The 21,328-nt window shown below is 44.3% G+C and overlaps 1 protein-coding gene across 2 annotated transcripts in view; it reads left to right on the top strand.

Moving 5' to 3' along the window:
* Positions 1-765: 765 nt before the first annotated feature.
* Positions 766-21,328, top strand: part of LOC121166729 (synapsin-1) — a 50,623-nt gene continuing 30,060 nt past the window's right edge. For both annotated transcript variants that reach the window (XM_040995991.1, XM_040995990.1), the window contains exons 1-5: positions 766-1,271; positions 12,647-12,704; positions 12,808-12,899; positions 13,811-13,967; positions 14,113-14,202. In XM_040995991.1, the coding sequence (XP_040851925.1) occupies positions 895-1,271; positions 12,647-12,704; positions 12,808-12,899; positions 13,811-13,967; positions 14,113-14,202 (774 nt within the window). In that variant the 5' untranslated portion in view covers positions 766-894. The remainder of the gene's footprint in view (positions 1,272-12,646; positions 12,705-12,807; positions 12,900-13,810; positions 13,968-14,112; positions 14,203-21,328) is intronic.

Raw genomic sequence — 21,328 nt, 5'->3', positions numbered from 1 at the left:
GATTTTGTATGTCTGAATTTATACTAATATGGGTGTGAATTCTGAGTTTCCTTACTTCTGTATGTGTTTTGTCACCTCGTGTGTGTCTCATTCCCTGTATGCTTCCAACCCTCACCCCACCAGGAGCAAGGGAGATACACCATCCAGGTATCCACCTGATCTGTCTGATGCTGGCCTCTATACCGCAGCACCCTACTCTCTGCCTAGCTAAGACGTAAAAGACTGGTCCTGCAGAAGACTGTGTGTGACTTCCCCCAACCCTTTCGAGAGGGTGTTAGTTCTCCACTTTTATGCCTCTTAAGTGCGTCTGCACTCCCACTCCCTAAATGCCTTCTGCAGTGAATATCAACAGTGGAAACTGAGTGTCCACGGAGGGTATCTGTGAGAGTGGGTGTGGGATGGTGTGACCTAGCAGACGACGGACCACGACGCTCCACACAAGCACCCTACCCCCACTCCCCAAATTGCGCATCCCCTATTGGAGGCGGGGGAGGGGAAACAGGATGCGGCGTGGCGCGTGCGCACTGCCAGCTTCAGCACCGCGGACAGCGCCTTCGCCCCCGCCTGCCGGCGCGCTCCACCAGCGCCCCAGCACTGAAGGCGCGCTGACGTCACTGGCTGTTCCTCTGCAAACTCCCCTTCCTGGCCTCCTTGGTCGCGTCCTCGCCACCGCCGGCCAAGCTGGACTGCACCATGCGAGGCGTGAGATAGGGGGACACGGGCGCGACCATCCGCGCTGCGGCGGCGGCGAGTCAGCGCTACCTCAGTCTGCGGCGGGCAGCAGAAGAGTCGTGTCGTGCCTGAGAGCGCGGCTGTGCTCTTGAGCCCCGCGCGGCCCGCCCCCGCGGCTCCTGGCCAAATTGCCCCTAGGACCCCCTGCCCCAAGCCGCAGCCATGAACTACCTGCGGCGCCGCCTGTCGGACAGCAACTTCATGGCCAATCTGCCGAATGGGTACATGACAGACCTGCAGCGCCCGCAGCCGCCCCCGCCGCCGCCCTCTGCTGCCAGCCCCGGAGCCACACCCGGTTCCACGACTGCCACTGCCGAGAGAACCTCCGCGGCCGCCCCAGTGGCCTCACCGGCAGCCCCTAGTCCTGGGTCCTCAGGAGGTGGTGGTTTCTTCTCGTCGTTGTCCAACGCGGTCAAGCAGACCACAGCGGCTGCGGCCGCCACCTTCAGCGAGCAGGTGGGCGGAGGCTCTGGGGGCGCAGGCCGCGGGGGCGCCGCCGCCAGGGTGCTGCTGGTCATCGATGAGCCCCACACCGACTGGTAAGCCATTGCCGCGGACGTCTCCCCGAGGGCCTGGGTTCCCATATAATTCCGCGGTGAATGAGCAATTACTGAGTGCCACTTGTGCATCTGATACCTGCCCCTTTTGCCCAAATTCTGCTCCTCTGAATCGTTACGCTGGGGGCTTCCAGTGTACCCCTACCCTTGTCACCTAACCTCCTCCATGGATACAGGGAGGAGTTGTGTATTGGGCACTGCTGTATACTTCTTCCCCAATCCACCTCCCCTAAATACTTTAGCTTCAATATATCTTATGAACTTCAAGAACTGAATGTACCCTGACGCGCCCCCCCACACACACATACACACAACCCTTGCCCTCAAAGGCCCTTGACCTCGAATGTATCTTAGGAGCTTTTTTTTTTTCTTTTTTAAATCAAATGCTTGCCCTATGCTTCATAGATGAATTCTTATCCTTCCCGAAGGCCTTAACTTCAATTTTGTGAGTATGTTTTGAAAGCCTGATTTCCGTCCTGTTGCCCTCAGGCCTGTCTCCAATGGATCTTATGAGCGTGCATCCATCTGTGCTATGTGTCCCACGCCAGCCCCCTCCCCAAAGACCCTTGGAAACTATTCAGTAAACGTTGATTGAGTATCCAGCTTCTCACCAGAAACTGTCTCTTTAATGGATCCCAGGAGTCTTGCCGAATACCTTCTGGGTGCCCCCACACACACATTCCAGGCCCTCTCCCAGAAGACCTCTTTTTCTAAAGGAAGGTTGAGGTTTGCTCATCCCAAAATCTCTTCTCAGGCAAATTATTTTTCTCCAGTGATATCCATGAGTGTTTTTGAGCCTTCTCTGTGTGACTCATCATCAGACTGTGCTCAAAGACCTTTCCCTGCAGTGGATGTAGAAAGAATTTATTGAGTGTCCCCTGCAAATGCCTTCTCTTTGGTGGGTGCCTCCAGCATTGATTCAGTGCCTGTGATGTGACTCTTCTCTAAAGAGTTTTTCTTCCAATGATTGAATATTCAGCAAGCAAATATTGACTGCCTGCTGTATCCTGCATCCTCGAGCCCTTTCCCCCAATGCCTTTTCCTCCAGTGAATTGAGTCAGCCTCATTGAGCACTTGTCTGTAGGACTCTACCTCAGATCTGCCTGTAAAAGCCTCTGCCTCCATTTACTCCAGTGCTCAAATATCTAGCATTTTCTGTGTGCACCATTTCAATCACCCTTCACAGAGATCTCTTGTTTTAGTCATTCTTGGGAGGACTTACAGAATTACCTGTTCTATGTCTTCTCTACAGAAGCCTTTCCTGTCATGATGGAGATGCAAGCTTATAATCTACATCACCATTCTCCTTCCCCAAAACAGTTCTCCTCCAAGGACCCTAGTAACCATTTAGCAATTGATTGCATGTCCCCATATCTAATGTCGTCCACCTCCAAGAGCCTTTTTTTTTTTCCAGTAGCTTCCATGAGCGTATATGGAGTGCTCACACCTCCTCACAAAGTCCTTTGCTTCCAGAGAAATCAATAAGTGTCCACTGCCATTCATTGCCCAGGAGAACCACCCCAATCCTAAGGCCTTTCTCCAGGGTCCTTTCAAATGGTAAAGCCAGAGCCCAATTTATAAGCTTTGCTCCCTTTCCCACTGACTTCAGTACCCCTAGAATTCCCTCTCATAGCATCCAGTCCCTACTTAGTGAGCTTTTAATCTATTTAAGCCAGTAAACACTTATTGGGCACACACAGTATGAGTCATTTTCAACCCCCTTTCCTCAAGTGTCTGGAATTCTGCCCTTGCCTCCTCCATGGGTCTGCTTCAGCCTAAGTGTATTGAGTGCTGGCTGTTTACTGGTCAGATCACTCCTCCCCCAGAAGCCTTTACCAAGTGACCTTTCTCTCTGTCCAGAGTCACTTAGTCATGCCACAGTACAAGTGTATTTCAAAATGTTCATGTTTATTTTGACAGAAAGGAAAACTCTTGAAATCCATGTGTAGTTTTCTTAAAATATACATCTTCCATGAATTTTCTGACAATCCCTCATACTTATATTTATTGCAATACCTTCCATGGGCCAGAGTGGGGGGGGCATTTATCAAGCAGTACTATATACCAGGAAGAACACCTACTCAGCTCCCTTTCCTTTTGATCCCACCAGCTGGCTTTTCTATACCTTTCCCCCCATTCAACCATGCGATCATTTAATAACCACTTATATACTACTGGGACCCCACATTCAATGCCTTTTCACCTCCTCCTCCCCTTATAGCATGAATTCCCCTTCACCAATCTCCCTCCTGCCTTTCACGTGACCCGTCTCTCACCCATTTAATAACCATCTCCTTAGCTGCCCCTTTCACCCGATTATTCATGAAAACACGTGTTGATCTATTAAGGTCTTATGTTCAAACAACCACATCCCCTGCCACAAGCTTCTTCCACTCCTGTCTCCATCTGTCTGTGAAGCATGTAGTGAGTACATGCCTTTGCCAACAGCCACTCATCGAGGTGATATTTTCCAGGTTAAATCTGCTCTGGTGAACTTAGCAAATTTGAAGACCCTACTGAATATTGATAATCACCCTCCTTTAGACTCCCCTTTTCCTCTCTGGCCTTCCCAGAAGGTTTTTTTTTCCCCCTGCACTTTTCCTTCATCTCATGAAGTGTTTATGAGGATCCTTCAGAAAGTTAATGGAAAAAATGTTGACATCCATGCATGTGAGAGTGCTTCAGAAAGCTCTTGGGAAATGGATGTTATGGAAAAACTCGGCATGGATTTCATAATTTTCTGCCCCCAAATAAAATTCTATTTGAACCGCGTTTCACACTCACTCCGGTTTGGTGAACTCTGGACATGTCTCATCTCCTTGCCATAATCTTAGCTCTAACGTTTTTCATTTTGTTCAAACCGGTCCAAAAAGCATTTACTGAGCACCTGTTGAATCCTGTGAAAGGTTTCCTTCCCCTTCTGCGTCCCAAAAGTCCACCTTTAATCCCAGGAACCCCTCTGGTGTTTTCTTGCAGTCCATCCAGTAGGTCATTATATCAGCGCCTGCCCTGTGTGAGGTGAGATAAACAAGGACGGGAGCCTGTGGATGCCAGGCCCCGGGTGGGCAGCTCACAGACACTCAGACACACAGGGATTTCAGCCTGGTGTAAAGAGGTCCCACCACAGGGTGCATACCTAAGTAGAATCAGACACTTTTCTCACCCAACTTCTCCACCCACCTTCCTTCCTGCATCTCGCTTCCTCCATAGTTTAAAGCTGTGCATTCAGAGTTGAGACTCATCACCCCCTTTTAGAAGTCATTTCATCTGTTTTTCAAATCACGAATCACTTGCTGGCTTGTCACGAGCATTTCATTTTCTTCATGGGGTGGTTGCAATGAAACTGGAAAACAACTGAGCCCATTGAACGTAGTAAGTATATGTATGTTAGTCTTCATAGACGGGAATAAAATCGAACAGTAAATATAAGACTGCACTGTGCATGACAAAGGCTGTTATTTATTGGAATGTTCATCCCAGTTGTGTATGCACACTACTATTATACTTTCTAGGTACATATGCATACCACATAATTATATTATATATGTGTTACATAAGGCCACACCCTATATTCTGTTATATTTGCCCTATAACATAATGTATCTTACATAATATACATTACATATGTGACATGGGGTTATTATGTAAGTATATATGTAGTAGATTACATAAACTGTTTCATACTGTGACTTCTTTTCTTACACTTCCCTGGAAGCAGACCTTCACCCTCAGCTAGTACTTCTATTGGTCTCAGTAGCTTATTTGATGGATGATCCATTCCTTCATCCTCAAGGGATCCCTAAGCCTTTAGTCCCCATTGCCTTCTCAAGCTGTGACAGCTGCACATGTCCATTTGCCATCAAAGCTGAGCAAGTTGTACCAACAGATGTTCACGGAGACCACTTGTGTGCCCCGCATCCTCCTCCCTTTGCCCACTGTGTAACAGCAGCGCTGTCTCCTCCTAATCAGCAGGGTCATGCTCCCCTGCCAAGATAGCAGCTACTCTTCACCTGGCATGAGAAATTTGACGTGCCCACCTGCAGCTTAATGGTATTCCTGCTCTGCCCCCTGGTAGCAGTGTTCCATCCTCCATCCCGCCAAGAGACCCGGACCTCTAGCCTTGTAGAACCCTGGGGGAACAGGGCGGGCAGGTTCCAAAAGTGGATCTTGATGATAAGCTGAGTCACTCCTCCTGAAGCCTGTGAATTCCCAGCCCTGTGTGTTCTGCCTGTTAGGGTTATGGTATGGACAGCACTTGTTGGGTTAGTATTTACCCTGTGTTAGAGGCAATGTCAATTTTTACATATTACCTCCAGGCTTGGTCTTAGCATGGCAGCAACAAATCATGATATTGTGTTAGGTTGGGTGTGCAGTTTTTGAGTGATATGGTACACAAGGCCACCGGTTGATCCCAAGATCACAAGCCGGCTTTTGTGTCTTCTTTGTTTTCCATTCCTTTGCCTTGTCGTAGAGTTTCTCCTTTAGTTTGATGAAATGTTAGGTGATATTCCATGTTGGTGGATCGAACACTGTGTAAGTCCTTGGACAGTGGCATTAGCTAAGGCTCTGCAGTCAGAAAAGGAAAAGTAGTCAAAAGTTTAGCCAAAAGAAATCACTTCCTCCATCCCCGTTTCCTGGGGTAGTCAGCTTGCCACAAAGTGCCTGGTTGGTCTTCTGGAGGAATGATGTCGTATCAGAGATTCAGTGCTAATCTCTGTGGCTGGCAGATTGGACATTCAGCGGCAATGCAGTTGACCCCAAATATAGCTTCTCTTTCTGCTGCTTTTGCCACTTCATTCATATGTCCATCTGCTAACACTGTGGCCAGCTGACATCATCTGGGTAGCTCATTGCCTCTACCTGGTTGCTTAATACCACTTGAAGTGCTGGTGGATGCTCTCTGGTGGGTATTAAGGCATGATAAAAAGAGTCCCCACTTTACATTTAGTCTTCTCCCATAGATCTACCCACAGTCTGTATCACAGACGACAGATCACTTCCATTTTTTTTCCTTCCTTTCCTGACTAACCAGCCAAGCCATTTATCACTGCCTGTAAGTGAACATATGAGTGAAAATGGGGAGGGAGGACCTTAAAAAATTCGTGGAAATGGGATTAAAATGTACATTTATTTTGTGGCAAAGCATTTTTGAAATCCATGCCTATGAGAGAATCTTCCCAAGTTCATAAGCAACATGTGTTATGAAAGAATGGTGTGTCAAGTATTTTTCACTCCCAAATAATCTTAGCTCTTGATTCCATTTTCTCACAGTTTTTAAAAGAAGTCCTTTCGTATTCGCACCAAGTAGATGAGCAGGTGCACAGCCTGAAGCTCTGGCCATTGGGAGCTCTGCCACTGTCTTTCAAAGCCACTCCAAGCTGCAGGGCCGCCACTGCCCAGTTTTTACTTCCATCCATATACAAGGCAATCCATGTGTGAACCAAGCTTAAACTGTTTTCTCCTTCATCAGCTGGTTTGTAAGAAGTTTCATTAGCTGAGGGAGAAACAGTGCTGTGAAAACTGTGGAAGACACAGCATTGGGGGACACCTGCTTATGCACTTTGTGGATCCTGGTTTGGCAGACCACCTGACTTTATCAGTTGATGGAACTGGCAGAGCCTAGCTCATAATGAATCATTCTGGATGCAGTTACTTGGTGCCCAGTGGCTAAAGTATCCTGTTCCCATCAGGACCTTGTACTGTAGGTCCCAAAAGGCATACTATTTATCATTGTTTGATGTAGATGGCATGGTCTCACTTCAAAACCACAAGAGCTCCCCACTAGAATTTCCCATAGACACTATGCTGCATATTCTCCCGCTACTAACATTTCCAAATTCATAGCACCTGCTAGATCATATAGACTAAGTGGCTGGAATGTTTGTATCAGAGCCTGGACTTCTATAGAACCTTTTTCTTCCACCTCCCCACCTCCAAGTCAGGGCTTGGCAGATTTACCTATCACCTTAAACATGGGTCACAGTAGCGTTTCTAGACATGGAATGTGCTGCTCCCAGAACTTGGAGGAGACCTTCCAGGTGTTGTGCTATACTCTTTCAATAGAAGGTACAAGGTGCAGTCCTTTTCCCTGTACTTTGAAGGAGCTGTCCTGGCCTACCCTGTGCTTCTGGATTCCGAAAATATTGCTATTGTGGCCGTCCTCCAAATCTGTGCTGTTTATCCCCCTCTATAGTACATGGGTCTTCTCAAGGCATATGCTAACTGTCTCTTGCTTATCTTTCAAAAACAGTATGTTGTAATCGACAGCATAGAGCAGTGTGATATGCTGCTGGATGTCCCAATGATCTAGGTTGCTTTAGACTATATTCTGACAGAGGACGAGAGAAGGATAAAGTAGCTCTGTGGAAAGACCATCAGTAATACTGTTATCAGTCCACATGAGTGTAAACACAAGTGGTTCCTATTTGTCATCAGAATAGTTCACAACCCATTCATCAAGCAGTAGCATCTGCTATACCTGAGGTCTTGCTACTGTGCTGCAGCGGTGATGACATATTCGACATGGTAATTGCAAATAAGGGTACTTCTATATTTGGTTGTACTTGTAATAGTCTACAGGCATTATGCAGGATCTAATCCAACCTGCTCAGTAGCCAAGCTGGTTAATTCAACAAGTGTAAGATGAGATCAAAACCCTCGGCGTTCTTTAAATATTTCAAAGTGGCACTGATTTTCACCATTACCCTGGGATGCATACAATAATGATTTTGGTTTACTGTTTTGGTTGGGACACAGTGCGCTACCATTTAAGAAGTTTCCATTGAACTTCCTACTGTCATAGTTCTTCATGCACAGGCTAAGGAACCCCCATGTAAGGGTTTTGACAGCTACAACTTTCCAGTTATGAATTGGGGAAGTGACAACTGGGTGGGTGTTTGGGCCAGGACATAGTGCTACTGTGTGTCTCACCATGGCTGATAACCACTCTTGTCAGCATACCCCGTATTGTTTTTAAAGTTTAGTATGTCCTTTGGGCCTTTTCATAAAATATAATCAGCTGGTAGGTCTTCCAGACTTGAGTAGTAAATCTGCTTAACATGTCTGCTTTTAAAAAGAGAATATTTATTTATTTTCATTTGAAAGGCAAACTTTACAGAGGGAAGGAGAAGTAGAGAGAGAGGGTCTTATATCCACTGGTTCACTTCCCAAATGACCACAGTGGCCAAACTTGAGCTGATCCAAAACTGGGAGCCAGGAACTTCTCCTTGGTCTCCAACGTGGGTACAGGGGCCCAAAGAATTGAGCCATCATCCATGCTTTTCCAAACCATAAGCAGAGAGCTGAATTGGAAGCGAAACAGTCAGGACATAAAAACAGCCAGGACATGAACCAGCGCTCATGTGGATGCTAGCACCATGGGGCGGAAGATCAGGCTGATGCACCAAACTGCCAACCTCCATATCTGCTTTTTTGAGCCCCTTGGTCTTTCCATCCACAAGTTACCATGGAAGTTCTGGCACTTCTACCTCACTTAATGGGCTATGATGTTCTGTAAGCTTCAAAGAGTTATTCTCCCAGTGTTAGTAGCACCTGCCAGGGTCCTTGCTAGGGTTTGGGGTTCTGTATTCTGGGAGAGCACTCCAACTTCATGTTCTACCTCTTTGATCCATTCCCCTCAGGGCCCAGTTCCATGTATACCTTATCAGCTCCTGCTAGTGTGTGTCAGGCAGATCCAGCCAGGTTGTGCTACAATATGATCCTGATAATTAGTCCAGTCTTCAGAAGCAAGGGCAGGGGTGGATTCTGAGAGAGGCAGTCATTGTCGTATAAGCCACCTGATTCATTCAAAGCCTTTGCATTATCTTCAAAGCAGAAGGGAGGGAGGTCTGTATTTTAACAAGAGGGATGTAACCTACTTCTGCATATCTAGTCCGTTCAGATGGGTCTGTAAGTATTTAGCCACATCTGTTTAGATGGCTCCATCACAAGCCCCAGAATTGCACTCATGTCCTATTAGGATCCTGAGCATGGCGTAGGAGATGTGCTGAGCCTGAGAATTCAGCCCTCTCTGAAGCTCCCCCACCCCTATAGTTAAATCCTCAGCCTTGCCCTCCTTTCTGTCTGCCCTCTGGTAGGAGATCAGGGATTTCTTTCATGAAGCCAAGGAGGTCTCTGGCTTTCACATTTGGCCTGGAATTGGTGAATTTTCACCAAGCGTATCCTGTCTTTTGCCAGCTAATCAATAGCACTCAGCAACTAGTCACCACAATCTAGTTACCATTGCCTTCATACCTCTCCAGTGCCAGGGATATTTCATCATCTGACTCATTCCCTTCCCCAGAATCCTGTTCACAGTCTACCAGCAGAAAAATTCATGGCCGTTCCAAAGCCTCAGGGGCCTGTGCTGTGATTCTCCCATGTAGACTACATTCCACACAGCAGCTTTTCCTGCTCCTGGGTCATGGGGCCCAGGCAGATCGTATGGCTTAAGTGACAGTCTGCTTGTCCCACATCCCCACAGTGCTGCAGAATGCCCCATGTGGCTACAGCATGTCACACCTAAGGGGGCTCTACCTCCCACCGCTGATGGAGCCTCATGGCCATCTGGTTACTGAGTGACCCATCTCCACAATTGCATCAGAGTCTCTGGCATTTGATTTCTTTGGTCCACTGTTTTCAGTGCTGTCCTAGCAGCTGACTTTGAGGCAAGGGTTTGCATGCAAGGAAGGCTGCCGGGAAGTGCCTTGAACCTGTGAGGAGAGGGGAGAGTAGAACACAGAAAAGGCTGGCTTGCTGTGTTGTTATTTCAGAGGTGACCCCAAGAGGAGCTTAGGAGTGGGATGACCCTTTCAGTCAGCCGAGATTGAGCTGAAGGCTGACTCTGTGCCCCCACAGATAGATAGGCTCCAAGGAAGGTGTAACCTTGGCCAAGGTGGTTCCCTGTGACAGAGGACAGTTCCCAATGGGGACACAACGATGAGCTGTTAGCAGCTTATCCTCAAAATCTAATGAGCCTGAGGAGGAGACCTGAGTATAACATTCAGCATCCATGATGTTTATAATCAGAGAAAAGCAGTGAACTACAAACATCATCTGTTTAGAGCTAAGCAAGGTGCACATCTGAAATTCCCTTTTCATTCTGGTGATGGGGTAGGAGATGTAAAGGAAGAGGGAGGGAGGAAGTGTTAGTGGCTGCGTTTGTGGTCTCTTGTGTATATCACTGAAGATACCAGGATCCATTCCTGATGAGTGTATGTGTCAGACCATGACTGTTTGCATGTCCATAACCAGTGCCCCTGGTAGGTCTCCTCACCTTGTTGCCTTCCACAGAAAGTCTGACTGAGGATGAGCTTTCTTCTGTGAAGGCTGGCAGTAAGAGTCCTGGGCGTGGGGAAGGAAGCCACTAGAAAGCAATCCCAGCTGGGGACGAGCCCAAGAACAATGACATAGCAGTTCATGGTGTGCCTGCTGCCTATTCCTCCTCCCTCCTCCCCAGCTGCATCCCTCCCTCTCCCCCTCCTTCATTGCTGGCTGGGGCCTCTTTAGAACCACCCCCACCCAGCCTGCACAGCTCAATCTTCTCCCATTAGCATCCAGCTGCCCACCTACGGATGGTACATCCCTCACAGCACACAGCTATACATGGTGAGACTGTTCCTCCTTGTGATCGGGCCCGAGAGCAGAGAGGGATGATCAGACACACGAACAGACACACACAGACACACACAGGCACCAAAAGGCTGAGCAACTCAGCCCCTAATGTACATATGCTCCCTGTCATTCTTTTGCATTTACCAACCTCAATCCAGTATCTTTTCTAAAATGTTTATTTTCATTAACTTGAAAAGCAGAGAAAGAGAGAGAGAGAGAGAGAGAGAGACAGAAAGAGATCTTCTAACCACTAGTTCACTGCCTAAATGTCCACAACAACCAGTGCTGGGCCAGGCCAAAACTAGGATCTCAAATCTCCCTGTGGGTCTCCTGTGTAGGTAACAGGGCTCATGCCCTCCAGCCAGCATTTGCTGCTTCCTCAGCCATATTAGCAGAAAGCTGAATCAGAAGTGGAGTTGCGGGCCCAGCGCGGTGGCGCAGTGGTTAAGGTCCTCGCCTTGCACGCCCAGGATCCCATATGGGCACCGGTTCTATCCTGGCAGCCCTGCTTCCCTTCCAGCTCCCCGCCTGTGGCCCGGGAAAGCAGCTGAGGACGGCCCAAAGCTTTGGGACCCTGCACCCGAGTGGGAGACCCGGAAGAGGCTCCTGGCTTCAGAGCGGCATAGCATCGGCCGTTGTGCTCACTTGGGGAGTGAATCATCGGACGGATGATCTTCCTCTCTGTCTCTCCTCTCTGTATATCCGACTTTCCAATATAATAAAATAATAAATAAATAAATAAATAAATAAGAATCATTTGAATCCTATGTAAGATAAGTGAATTCTTTAAAAAAAAAAAAAAAAGAAGTGGAGTTGCCAGGACTTGAACCAACACTCTGATATGAGATGCATCCCAAATTGTGCCTTTAACCTTCTATACCTTAACACCTGCCCTTCCACCCCATGCCCAAATCTTATGAGCACCCACCAATTTTCTGAAGGTATTCCAGAGCATTTCCATGGGACAGTTGTTACTAGAAGCTAGGAGGGGAAATGGATAAATTAAATCTTTTTTTTTTTTAAGAGAGAGAAGATTTGAAATATTCCCAAAGAAGAGATGATAAATGTTTTGTTAAAGAATGTTACATACATATATTGAAATGTCAGCCTGCCCCTCATACATATAAAGGGACTGACATTTAGTCTAGCGGTCAACACATGATTAGGATGCCTGCATCCCACACCAGGAGACCTGAATTTGATTCCAGGCTCCAGCTCCTGACTTCAGCTTCCTGCTAACGTAAACACTAGGAGGCAGTGGTGATGGCACAGATATTTACGTTCCTGTCACCCGCATGGGACACCTGGATCGAGTTCCCAGCTTCCTATTCACCTTTCTGTCATTGTAGACATTTGAGGGAACAAACTGGCATATGGGAAGAGTATGTTTTCTGTCGCTCTCACTCTTGCTTTCTCTTCCTTTCTTAAATAAATGCATTTTTAGAAGCACTTATAACAGCAGTTTGATGCTACAAAGCAGCTTTTTGGATACATCATCTCTCTGTGGTTTAAGGATACACTTTGTGGTTTGAAGTGTACTTCCATCTTTACCCACTGCTGTGAGGGTTATAAAAAGGCCACGTTTCACCATCTACTACTGATCTTCCCAAGGTATCCAACGATAAAGCACTTTATGTTTTCTACAGTGGCACTGAAAATGCACCGAGGTCACGGGGCTGCCTTGGGTCTTGTTTTCTTGCCTGAGATTTGAGCATTTGACAGATATAATCTACTTGCCTCTGCAGGGCCAAATACTTCAAAGGGAAAAAGATCCATGGAGAAATTGACATAAAAGTAGAGCAGGTGAGTGGGGACAGGTGGCCCAGGGGGGCTCAATTACCCAGATTACAAACTGAATGCTCATTTCTGTATGATATGGGTTAATCACCGATTTTCTCTTTCCCAGGCTGAATTCTCTGATCTCAACCTTGTGGCTCATGCCAATGGCGGGTTCTCTGTGGATATGGAAGTTCTTCGGAATGGGGTTAAGGTTGTGCGGTGAGTACAGAAAGGGAATCTTGGTATTATGGAACCTTGGTGTTATGTGAGAGGCAGAAATACTCTTTAGAGCTAGGGGAGATTTCCCACTTACCCCAGCCTCCCCTCAGTGCTCAAGAACTTAACCACAGAACAGACCATGGGGAGATAACTTTCCTTTTAAAGAAGAATCAAGGGTCACAACAGACCACATGCCAAACTTTTCAATTATGCATTCAGCAAACATTTGTTAAGCATCTACTGTGTGCCACTTGAGTCTCTTGGCACTTTACACTCCACAACTATTTATTGAGTACCTACTTTGTACCAGGAGCTGTTCAACATGCTGAGTCATGCATAAAACAAATTAAAAAAAAATAGAGTAAAACAAACCAAATGAACAAACAACCCCTGTCCCCTCATGAAGCTTACATTCTTGTGGCTTACAACCAATAGTTCTTAATAGGGAAGTGTAGAAGTTCTAAGAAATAATAAAACAGTAAGTCATGTGTAGGGGTTGTTGGATGGCAATGGGGTCTGAACTATCCTACACAAATATCTGGAGGGAAATGATCCAGGCAGAGGGACCAGCCCATGTGGAAGTCCTGAAGCTGGAATTTATTCTGAGCAGGTACACTTTGAGAGCCTAGTTGGTGGTCTCAGACATTGTGACCAGAAAACTTTCAGAACTGAGTGAAACAGTTATAAACTGAGCTCAGTATGGAGGGGAGCAGGTAGGACAGGCTTAAAAGAGGTCAAAGGATGGAGAACAGACAGGAAGGATGTAAAGGCAGAAGGAACAGCTGTGTGTGTGAGAGAAGATACCACTTTGCAACTTCTGGGAATGTTGGAGATTTGGAAACTCGTTCTTTGTTCCATGGGAAGGGGCAGCTTCTGGGAGACCCTCCACCCTGCTACCCCTGCCATCCCAGGTCTCTGAAGCCAGACTTTGTGCTGATCCGCCAACACGCCTTCAGCATGGCACGCAATGGAGACTACCGCAGTTTGGTCATCGGGCTGCAATATGCTGGAATCCCCAGTGTGAACTCCTTGCATTCTGTCTACAACTTCTGTGACAAGCCCTGGGTGGTAAGTGCCAAGAAGGAGGCTGTGGGCTCAGGCACACACACGGGCGCATTGCATCACTCTCATTTTTGCGAAGTGAGAATGTTTGGGGATGTGAAGATTCCTTTCAAGGAAATGACTCGCTGACCTACCTCCCTTGGTTTTACAGTTTGCACAGATGGTTCGGCTGCACAAGAAACTGGGGACAGAAGAGTTTCCACTAATTGACCAGACCTTCTACCCCAACCATAAAGAGATGGTGAGTCCAGAGGAAGTACAGTGGGCCTGAGGGACGAGTCATGATCACTGTGGTAATGTTACCAATGAATATGTTTTTAGTGTTGTATCAAACAGTACTGTTGGTGTAAAGTGTGCAAGTCTGAAGTTACTTTGTGATAGAAGTCAAGGAATGCCATGAAGTTACTTTATGGCTACTAGTGTGAACTTGATCACAGATCCCAATATTGATTAAATCGTGGTGCCCATATTGTTTATTCTCATCAGTATTAAAAATGCAATTTTGTTTTTAAAGACTTATTTACTTGTTTGACAGGCAGAGCAAAAGAGAGGGAGTGAGATGGAAAGAGAGAGATCTTCCATTTACTGTTTCACCTCCCAAATGGCCAAAACAACCTGCTCTAGGCTAGGCTGAAGTCAGGAGCCAAAAACTCCCACGTATGCCCAGCACAGTAGCCTAGTGTTTAAAGTCCTCGCCTTGAACATGCCAGGATCCCATATGGGTGCTGGTTCTAATGCCAGTGGTCCTGCTTCCCATCCAGCTCCCTGCTTGTGGCTTAGGAAAGCAGTTGAGGACAGCCCAGGGCCTTGGACCCTGCACCCACATGGGAGACCCAGAAGAGGATCCTGGCTCCTGGCTCCTGGCTTTGGATTGGCTCACCTTCAGCCATTGAGGCCTCTTGGGGAGTGAATCATCAGATGGAAGATCTTCCACTCTGTGTCTCCTCATCTTTGTATATCTGACTTTCCAACAAAAACAAATAAATCTTTAAAAAAAAAGAAAGAAAACTCCCTCATGGGTGGCAGGGTTCTAATATTTGAACCTTCTTCCCCTGCCTTCCATGCATGTTAGCCAAGGGTTAAATTGGAAGCAATGTAACCATGGCTTGAACCAGCACTCCAGTATGGCTGGCTCTCCAATAGGGGGTGCTAGTGTTACAAGCAGCAACTTAACGTACTGTGCTGCAATGCTAGACCCTCAAAATCAGTTTCTTTAAGCTTTATTTGCTTTACTTGAAATTCAGAGTTACAGACAGAGAAGGGTAGAGACAGAGAGAGATCTTCTATCTGCTAGTTCAATCCCCAAATGGCTATAGTAGCTGGGGCTGGGCCAGACCAAAGCTGAGAGCCAGGAGCTTCTTCCAAGGTCTCCCACATGGGTGCAGGGTCCTGAATCTTTGAGTCATCCTCCACTGCTTTCCCCGGCAATTAGCAGGAAGCTAGGCCAGGAGTAGAGCAGCTGGGACTAGAAACAGCATCATTATGGGATGCTGGTAACCACAGGCAAAGAATTAGTCTGCTATGCCACTGGCCAGCCCCCTGCCCATGAATGTTTAAATCAAGCTAACAGAATCAATGTAATGAGACAGATTATATGTTTACATCGAGAAATTAAATAGCTATTGCTAGCATTATCAAATATCCCTTATTTTACTTATATTTCAAATTAAGATTGCTAATAAAAAATTACTAGTAGCAATGCAAAAAGTAAATTGTTTGTGAATAGAAAATAGAAAGTGAAGGAAATTAAATTTTCATTATTCTATGAATAAAGTATATTACATTAATTGTTATTTTCATAAAACATAATCACAAGTATTGCAACTAATTGTAAATACAAGTTATTGTCACTGATGTAGGTGATGAGTACCAACATAACTAATTAATATATAGTTCCTATGAAAAAACAAATAATCATTACTAATGTCATCTAAGATTATAGATACTATTTTAAGTATTACCATAACATTACAAATTATGTTTTAATATTAAATTATAAATACATTTTTGAATTATTATGTTATCCCTGGTATTAGAAATGAAACTGTTACTAATACCATAACATAACTAGTATGACATTTTTTTTACCAATGTGATAGGTTCAAATAGCCCATATAAATCATTAATACTTATGCTATCAATTAAACTGTAATTACTAAAAGAAATTGTCAGTAGAAATCTGTTGTCACAAATGCAGATTTTTACCAATGTTAAATTAGGTTTGATAACATAAACTCTGAATACCTGTTTTGAATTATCTTATAGTTCCTAATAGAAATTATTACTAATGTGGTTAAAATTCAAAAAATGCTATTATAGATCAGTGCTAAAAATAAAACTGATTACGAATGCAGATTCTGAGTACCATAGCTATGAGTCAGTTTAGTCTGTGGCTAGACATTGAATCATTATAACTAAGGCCATCAAAGTTTACAACTAATTTTGAAAAATTTTACCAATTATTCCACATTGTTTACTTATGTATGTCATCACCAATTATACATCTTAATGTACAATTAAATGTCAGTATTAAACTAACATTACTAGCTTCATTAAATAACCATTGATGTTAATTTTATAAATTCTTGCCTATATCATAAATTATAGTCACTGATGTAAGTTAACAGGGTTATGAATTAAGTGTATGAATTATGAATTATATTAAGGGTATGAATTCATGTTTACACATGAACATCAATAATTGCTTCTAAGGAAAGTTTGTTTATCAATATTATTAGTCTACAAGAGGTTATAGCAAAACATGATTAATAGCATGAACTTGGGCCCAGCGCAATAGCCTAGTGGCTGAAGTCCTCACCTTGCATATGCCAGGATCCCATGCAGGCACCAGTTCATATCCCAGCTGCTCCATTTCCCATCCAACTCCCTGCTTGTGGCCTGGGAAAGCAATCGAGGACGGCCCAAAGCCTTGGGACCCTGCTCTCATATGGGGAGCCCAGAACAAGCTCCTGGCTCCTGGTCTTGGATCGCCTCAGCTTTGACCAGTTGTGTACATTTGGGGAGTGAACCAGTGGACAGAAGGTCTTTGTCTTTCCTTCTCTCTGTAAATCTGACTTTGCAATTTAAAAAAATACACAAATCTTTTAAAATTTTTTTTAAAAAATAGCATGAACCCTGTAGCAAAAAATTTTATATGGGGATCCTAGCCCTATAACTTATTATAGGAAAGGTTATATAACATTATTTGCCTCAATTTACCCATCTGAAAATATACATAATAATAGTTCCTGTCTCATAGAGTTGTTGTGAGAATTAAGTTATTTTAATACATTTTAAGTGGTTAGAATGGTGCCTCTGACATCTGCTAATTGCTGCTGACATGCAGATTAATATCACTATTTCCAGTTGCCTGAATGTTTTTATGATGGAAGGAGATTGTACTTCGTAGCCAATTTTTTGGCTGTGCTGACATGATCATGTGGCTGTCTTCCTTTGTTCTATGAATAAGTTATATTCCAGTAATTAGCTTTAGTGGAAGTTGATTTACCCACAGGTCATATGTGTTATATGTGGAATCTGATGTGCCTGACCTAAATTTCACCAGGTCGTGGTCTAAGTTCTTTTTTACATGGTATAGATTCAGTTTGCTCATATTTTGCTAAGGACTATGGTATGTGTATTTGTAAGGGTATTGATCTGTAGCTTATTTATGATGTCTTTGGGTTTGCTGTCAGAATGATACTGGCTTCATAGAATGAATGGCACTCTATGAAGAATGATTGATTGTCTTCTATTTTGGGGAAGACTCGTATTAATTCTCTTAAATTTAGATAGAAGTGACAGGTAAAAACAACTGGTCATGGCCACTTTTTTTGCAGAAGTTTTTAAACTTCTAGTTCAATATTTTCACTTGTTATATATCTGTGTAGGTCTTCCATTTCTTCTTGAATCAATTTTGGTATTTGTGTCTTTCCAGAAATTTTTCATCTTGCTTTCTGATTTGTTGGTATTCAGTTGTTCATAATATTCTCTTACAGAATTCTTTTTTATTTCTGTGGAAGGAGTAGTCATATCTTCTCTTTTATTTCTAATGCTATTAGAGTTTCCTTTTTTATTAGTCTATAAATTTGTCAATTTTGTTGATCTTTTAAAAGAACCTTTTTTTGTTTCGTTAGTTTCCTATTCTTTTTCCATTTTTTTATTCCACTATTTCCAGTGTATTTTTTTTATTAATTTCTTTCCTTCTGTTTGTATTGGACTGTTTTCTATTTTCCTAATTTCTTAAAATGAAAGATCAGATTATTAATTTGACATCTTTCTTCTTTTTAAATATAGATGCTCCTTAACTTATGATACTGTTATATCCCAATAAGCTCATTGTATATTAAAAATACAATACACCGAATATGCATTTAGTACATCTTATGTACCAAACATCATGGCTTAGCCATAGCTTAGCACCTTAAATGTGCTCAGAGGGGACGGCAGCATGGGTTAAGCCTCTGTCTGCAGCGCTGGCTTCCCATATGGCACCCATATGACTTTAGTTTAGTTTGAGTCTGGCTGCTTCACTTCTGATCAAACTCTGCTAAATTTCCTGGGAGAGAAGCAGAGGATGGCCCAAGTCCTTGGGCTCCTGAATCCATGTGGGAGACCCATATGAAGCTCCAGTCTCCTGGCTTCAGACCTGCCCAACCCCAACCATTGCAGCCATTTGGGGTGTAAAACAGTGGATGGAGTATCTCCCTTTCTCTCTCATTCTCTCTGTGATTTTGTTTTTCAAATTAAAAAAGAAAACTCTTTTTTTTAAAAGTGCTCAGAACACTTACATTCATGCACAGTTGGGCAAAATCATACAATATAAAGGCAATTTTATTTTTTAAAGATTTATTTAATTTTATTGGAAAATCAGATATACAGAGAGGATGAGAGACAAGCGGCCACAACGGCCGGAGCTAAACCAGTCCGAAGCCAGGAGCCCAGAGCTTCCCATGCAGGTGCAGGGTCCAAAAGCTTTGGGTCATCCTTGACTGCCTGCCCAGGCCACAAGCAGGGAGCTGAATGGGAAGTGGAGCTGCCGGGATTAGAATTGGCACCCATATGGGATCCTGGCACGTGCAGGGCGAGGACTTTAGGCTACCATGCGGGGCCCTATAAAGCCTATTTTAAAGTGTTGAATATCTCATGCACATACTCAGATGGGCATTTTACAGACATAAGATGTGAAAACACAAAATTAATAACCCAAAGATGCTAGCAACACAGCACACTGAGGAGCACTACTTGTTTGCCCCAGAGATTGCATGACTGACTGGGAGCTACAGCTCTTTGCCACTGAAACAACATTAAGAGAGAGGATGATAGTACATATCACAGGCATGGGATGGTACCACAATTCAGGATGTAAAGCACAGTGTGATGAATGCATACTGCTTTTGCACCATGTCACCAGTGGAAAGCTGAGAAAGTGTAAATTAAACAGTCAAGTTGGGAACCATCTGTGTATACACTTACGGCTATGAATTGCCTTCTAGGCATCATTTCTGGCTACATCCGTGATGCTTTAATATATTGTTTTCATTGTTATTCATCTCAAAACTTCTAATTTCTCTTGTGTTTTCTTTGATCCATTGGTTATTTAGGGGTGTGCTGTTTACGTTTTATATATTTTTGAATACTCAAATTTCCTTCTGCTATTGCTTTCAAATTTCATTTTATTGTGATAAAAGCACATACCCTATATGAGTTCAGTCCTTTCAGATTTTTAAAATAGTTTCGGTTATTTATTTGAGAATGTGTGTATGAGTGAGAGAGAGGGAGGGAGAAATCTAATCACTGCTCACATGGCCACAACAGCCAGGGCTGTGCCAGACTGTAGTCAGGAGCTTCGTCCATGTCTCCCACATGGGTAGCAGGGACCCAGACATTTGGATCATATTTTGCTGCTTTCCCCCAGGCCATTAGCACAGAGCTGGATCAGAAGTGGAAGAGTCAGAACACGAGCCAGTACCCGTAAGGGATGCTAGTGTCACAGGCAGCACCGGTGCAATGTAGAATGATATTGTATGATAAATATAAATAGCAAAAATGGTTCCGATAAAGACATGCATTAGCCATCCATCATCTCATGTAGTTTGCTCTCTTTGTGTTGCAAGAGCAGATAAAATCTGCTTATTGGGCCTGGCGTGGTGACCTAGCGGCTAAAGTCATTACCTTGAACTCGCCAGGATCCCATATGGGCGCTGGTTCTAATCCCGGCAGCTCCACTTCCCATCCAGCTCCCTTCTCATGGCCTGAGAAAGCAGCCGAGGACAGCTCAAAGTCTTGGCTTCCTGCACCCTTGTGGGAGACCTGGAACAAGCTCCTGGCTCCTGGCTTCGGATCGGCACAGCACCGGCCATTGTGGTCACTTGGGGAGTGAACCATCAGACAGAAGATCTTCCTCTTTCTCTTCCTCTCTGTATATCTGCCTTTCCAATAAAAATAAATAAATCTTAAATAATAATAATGAAATCTGCTCCTTATCCTAAATCCCCCAAACAGTATAATTTTATTCATTCAGGTCCTCCTATTGTGCATCAAAGCCCTACACTTTTTCATTCTGTATAGCCTTGACTTTGTGTCCTGAGACCTGCAACTCCCCATTTCCTCACTCCTGGCAACCACTCTTTTATCCTCCAACTGCGTGTCTCTGAGGATTTTTCCCCAGACTTCACAGAAAAGTGAGATTATACAATACTTTTCTCTGTGTCTGGCTTATTTTCCTTTGCCTAATGATCTCTAGGTTCATCTACCTATGGCCACTGGCAGAATTCCTTTTATAAAGTTGACTAGCATTCCGTATTATATAATATATATATTTAATTTCCATTTTTCATTTGTTTGTTGATAGACACTTCTCGCTTTTTTTTCAGTCTTCAAACTAAAGATACAAATGTTTATGTACCAAATAAATGTATGACATTAGAACATTTTGAAATTGTCTGTATAGTTACATTTACCAATGAGTTTCATACCTTCCACCATTTTCATATTCATTAACATTTTTTTTAAAATGTAGTTTTTAATTGAAGGGCACATCTACAGAGAGAAGAGAGAGAGAGAAGAGAGAGAAAAGAGAGAGATCTTCCATCTGCTGACTCACTCCCCAAATGGCTGCAACAGCCAGAGCTGAGCCAGTCCAAAGCTGGGAGCCAGGAGCTTCTTCTGGCTCTCCCACATGGGTGCAGGGTCCTGAGGACTTAGGCAATCCTCCACTGCTTTCCCAGGCCATAAGCAGGGAGCTGGAGCAAAAGTGGAGCATCCAAGACTTCAACTGGTATCCAGCTGTCTGCTCCACAGACAGAAGATTGCGCTACATGCCACTTTGCCAGAACTTCTTGTTTGATTTTTTAATTATCTCAGTC

The sequence above is a fragment of the Ochotona curzoniae genome, unplaced genomic scaffold, assembly GCF_017591425.1.
Source record: "Ochotona curzoniae isolate NIBS_2020 unplaced genomic scaffold, NIBS_Ocur_1.0 patch216, whole genome shotgun sequence".
Taxonomy (NCBI): Eukaryota; Metazoa; Chordata; class Mammalia; order Lagomorpha; family Ochotonidae; genus Ochotona; species Ochotona curzoniae.
Note: the sequence above shows the minus strand (reverse complement) of the source record. Positions and strands in the feature narration are given on the sequence as shown.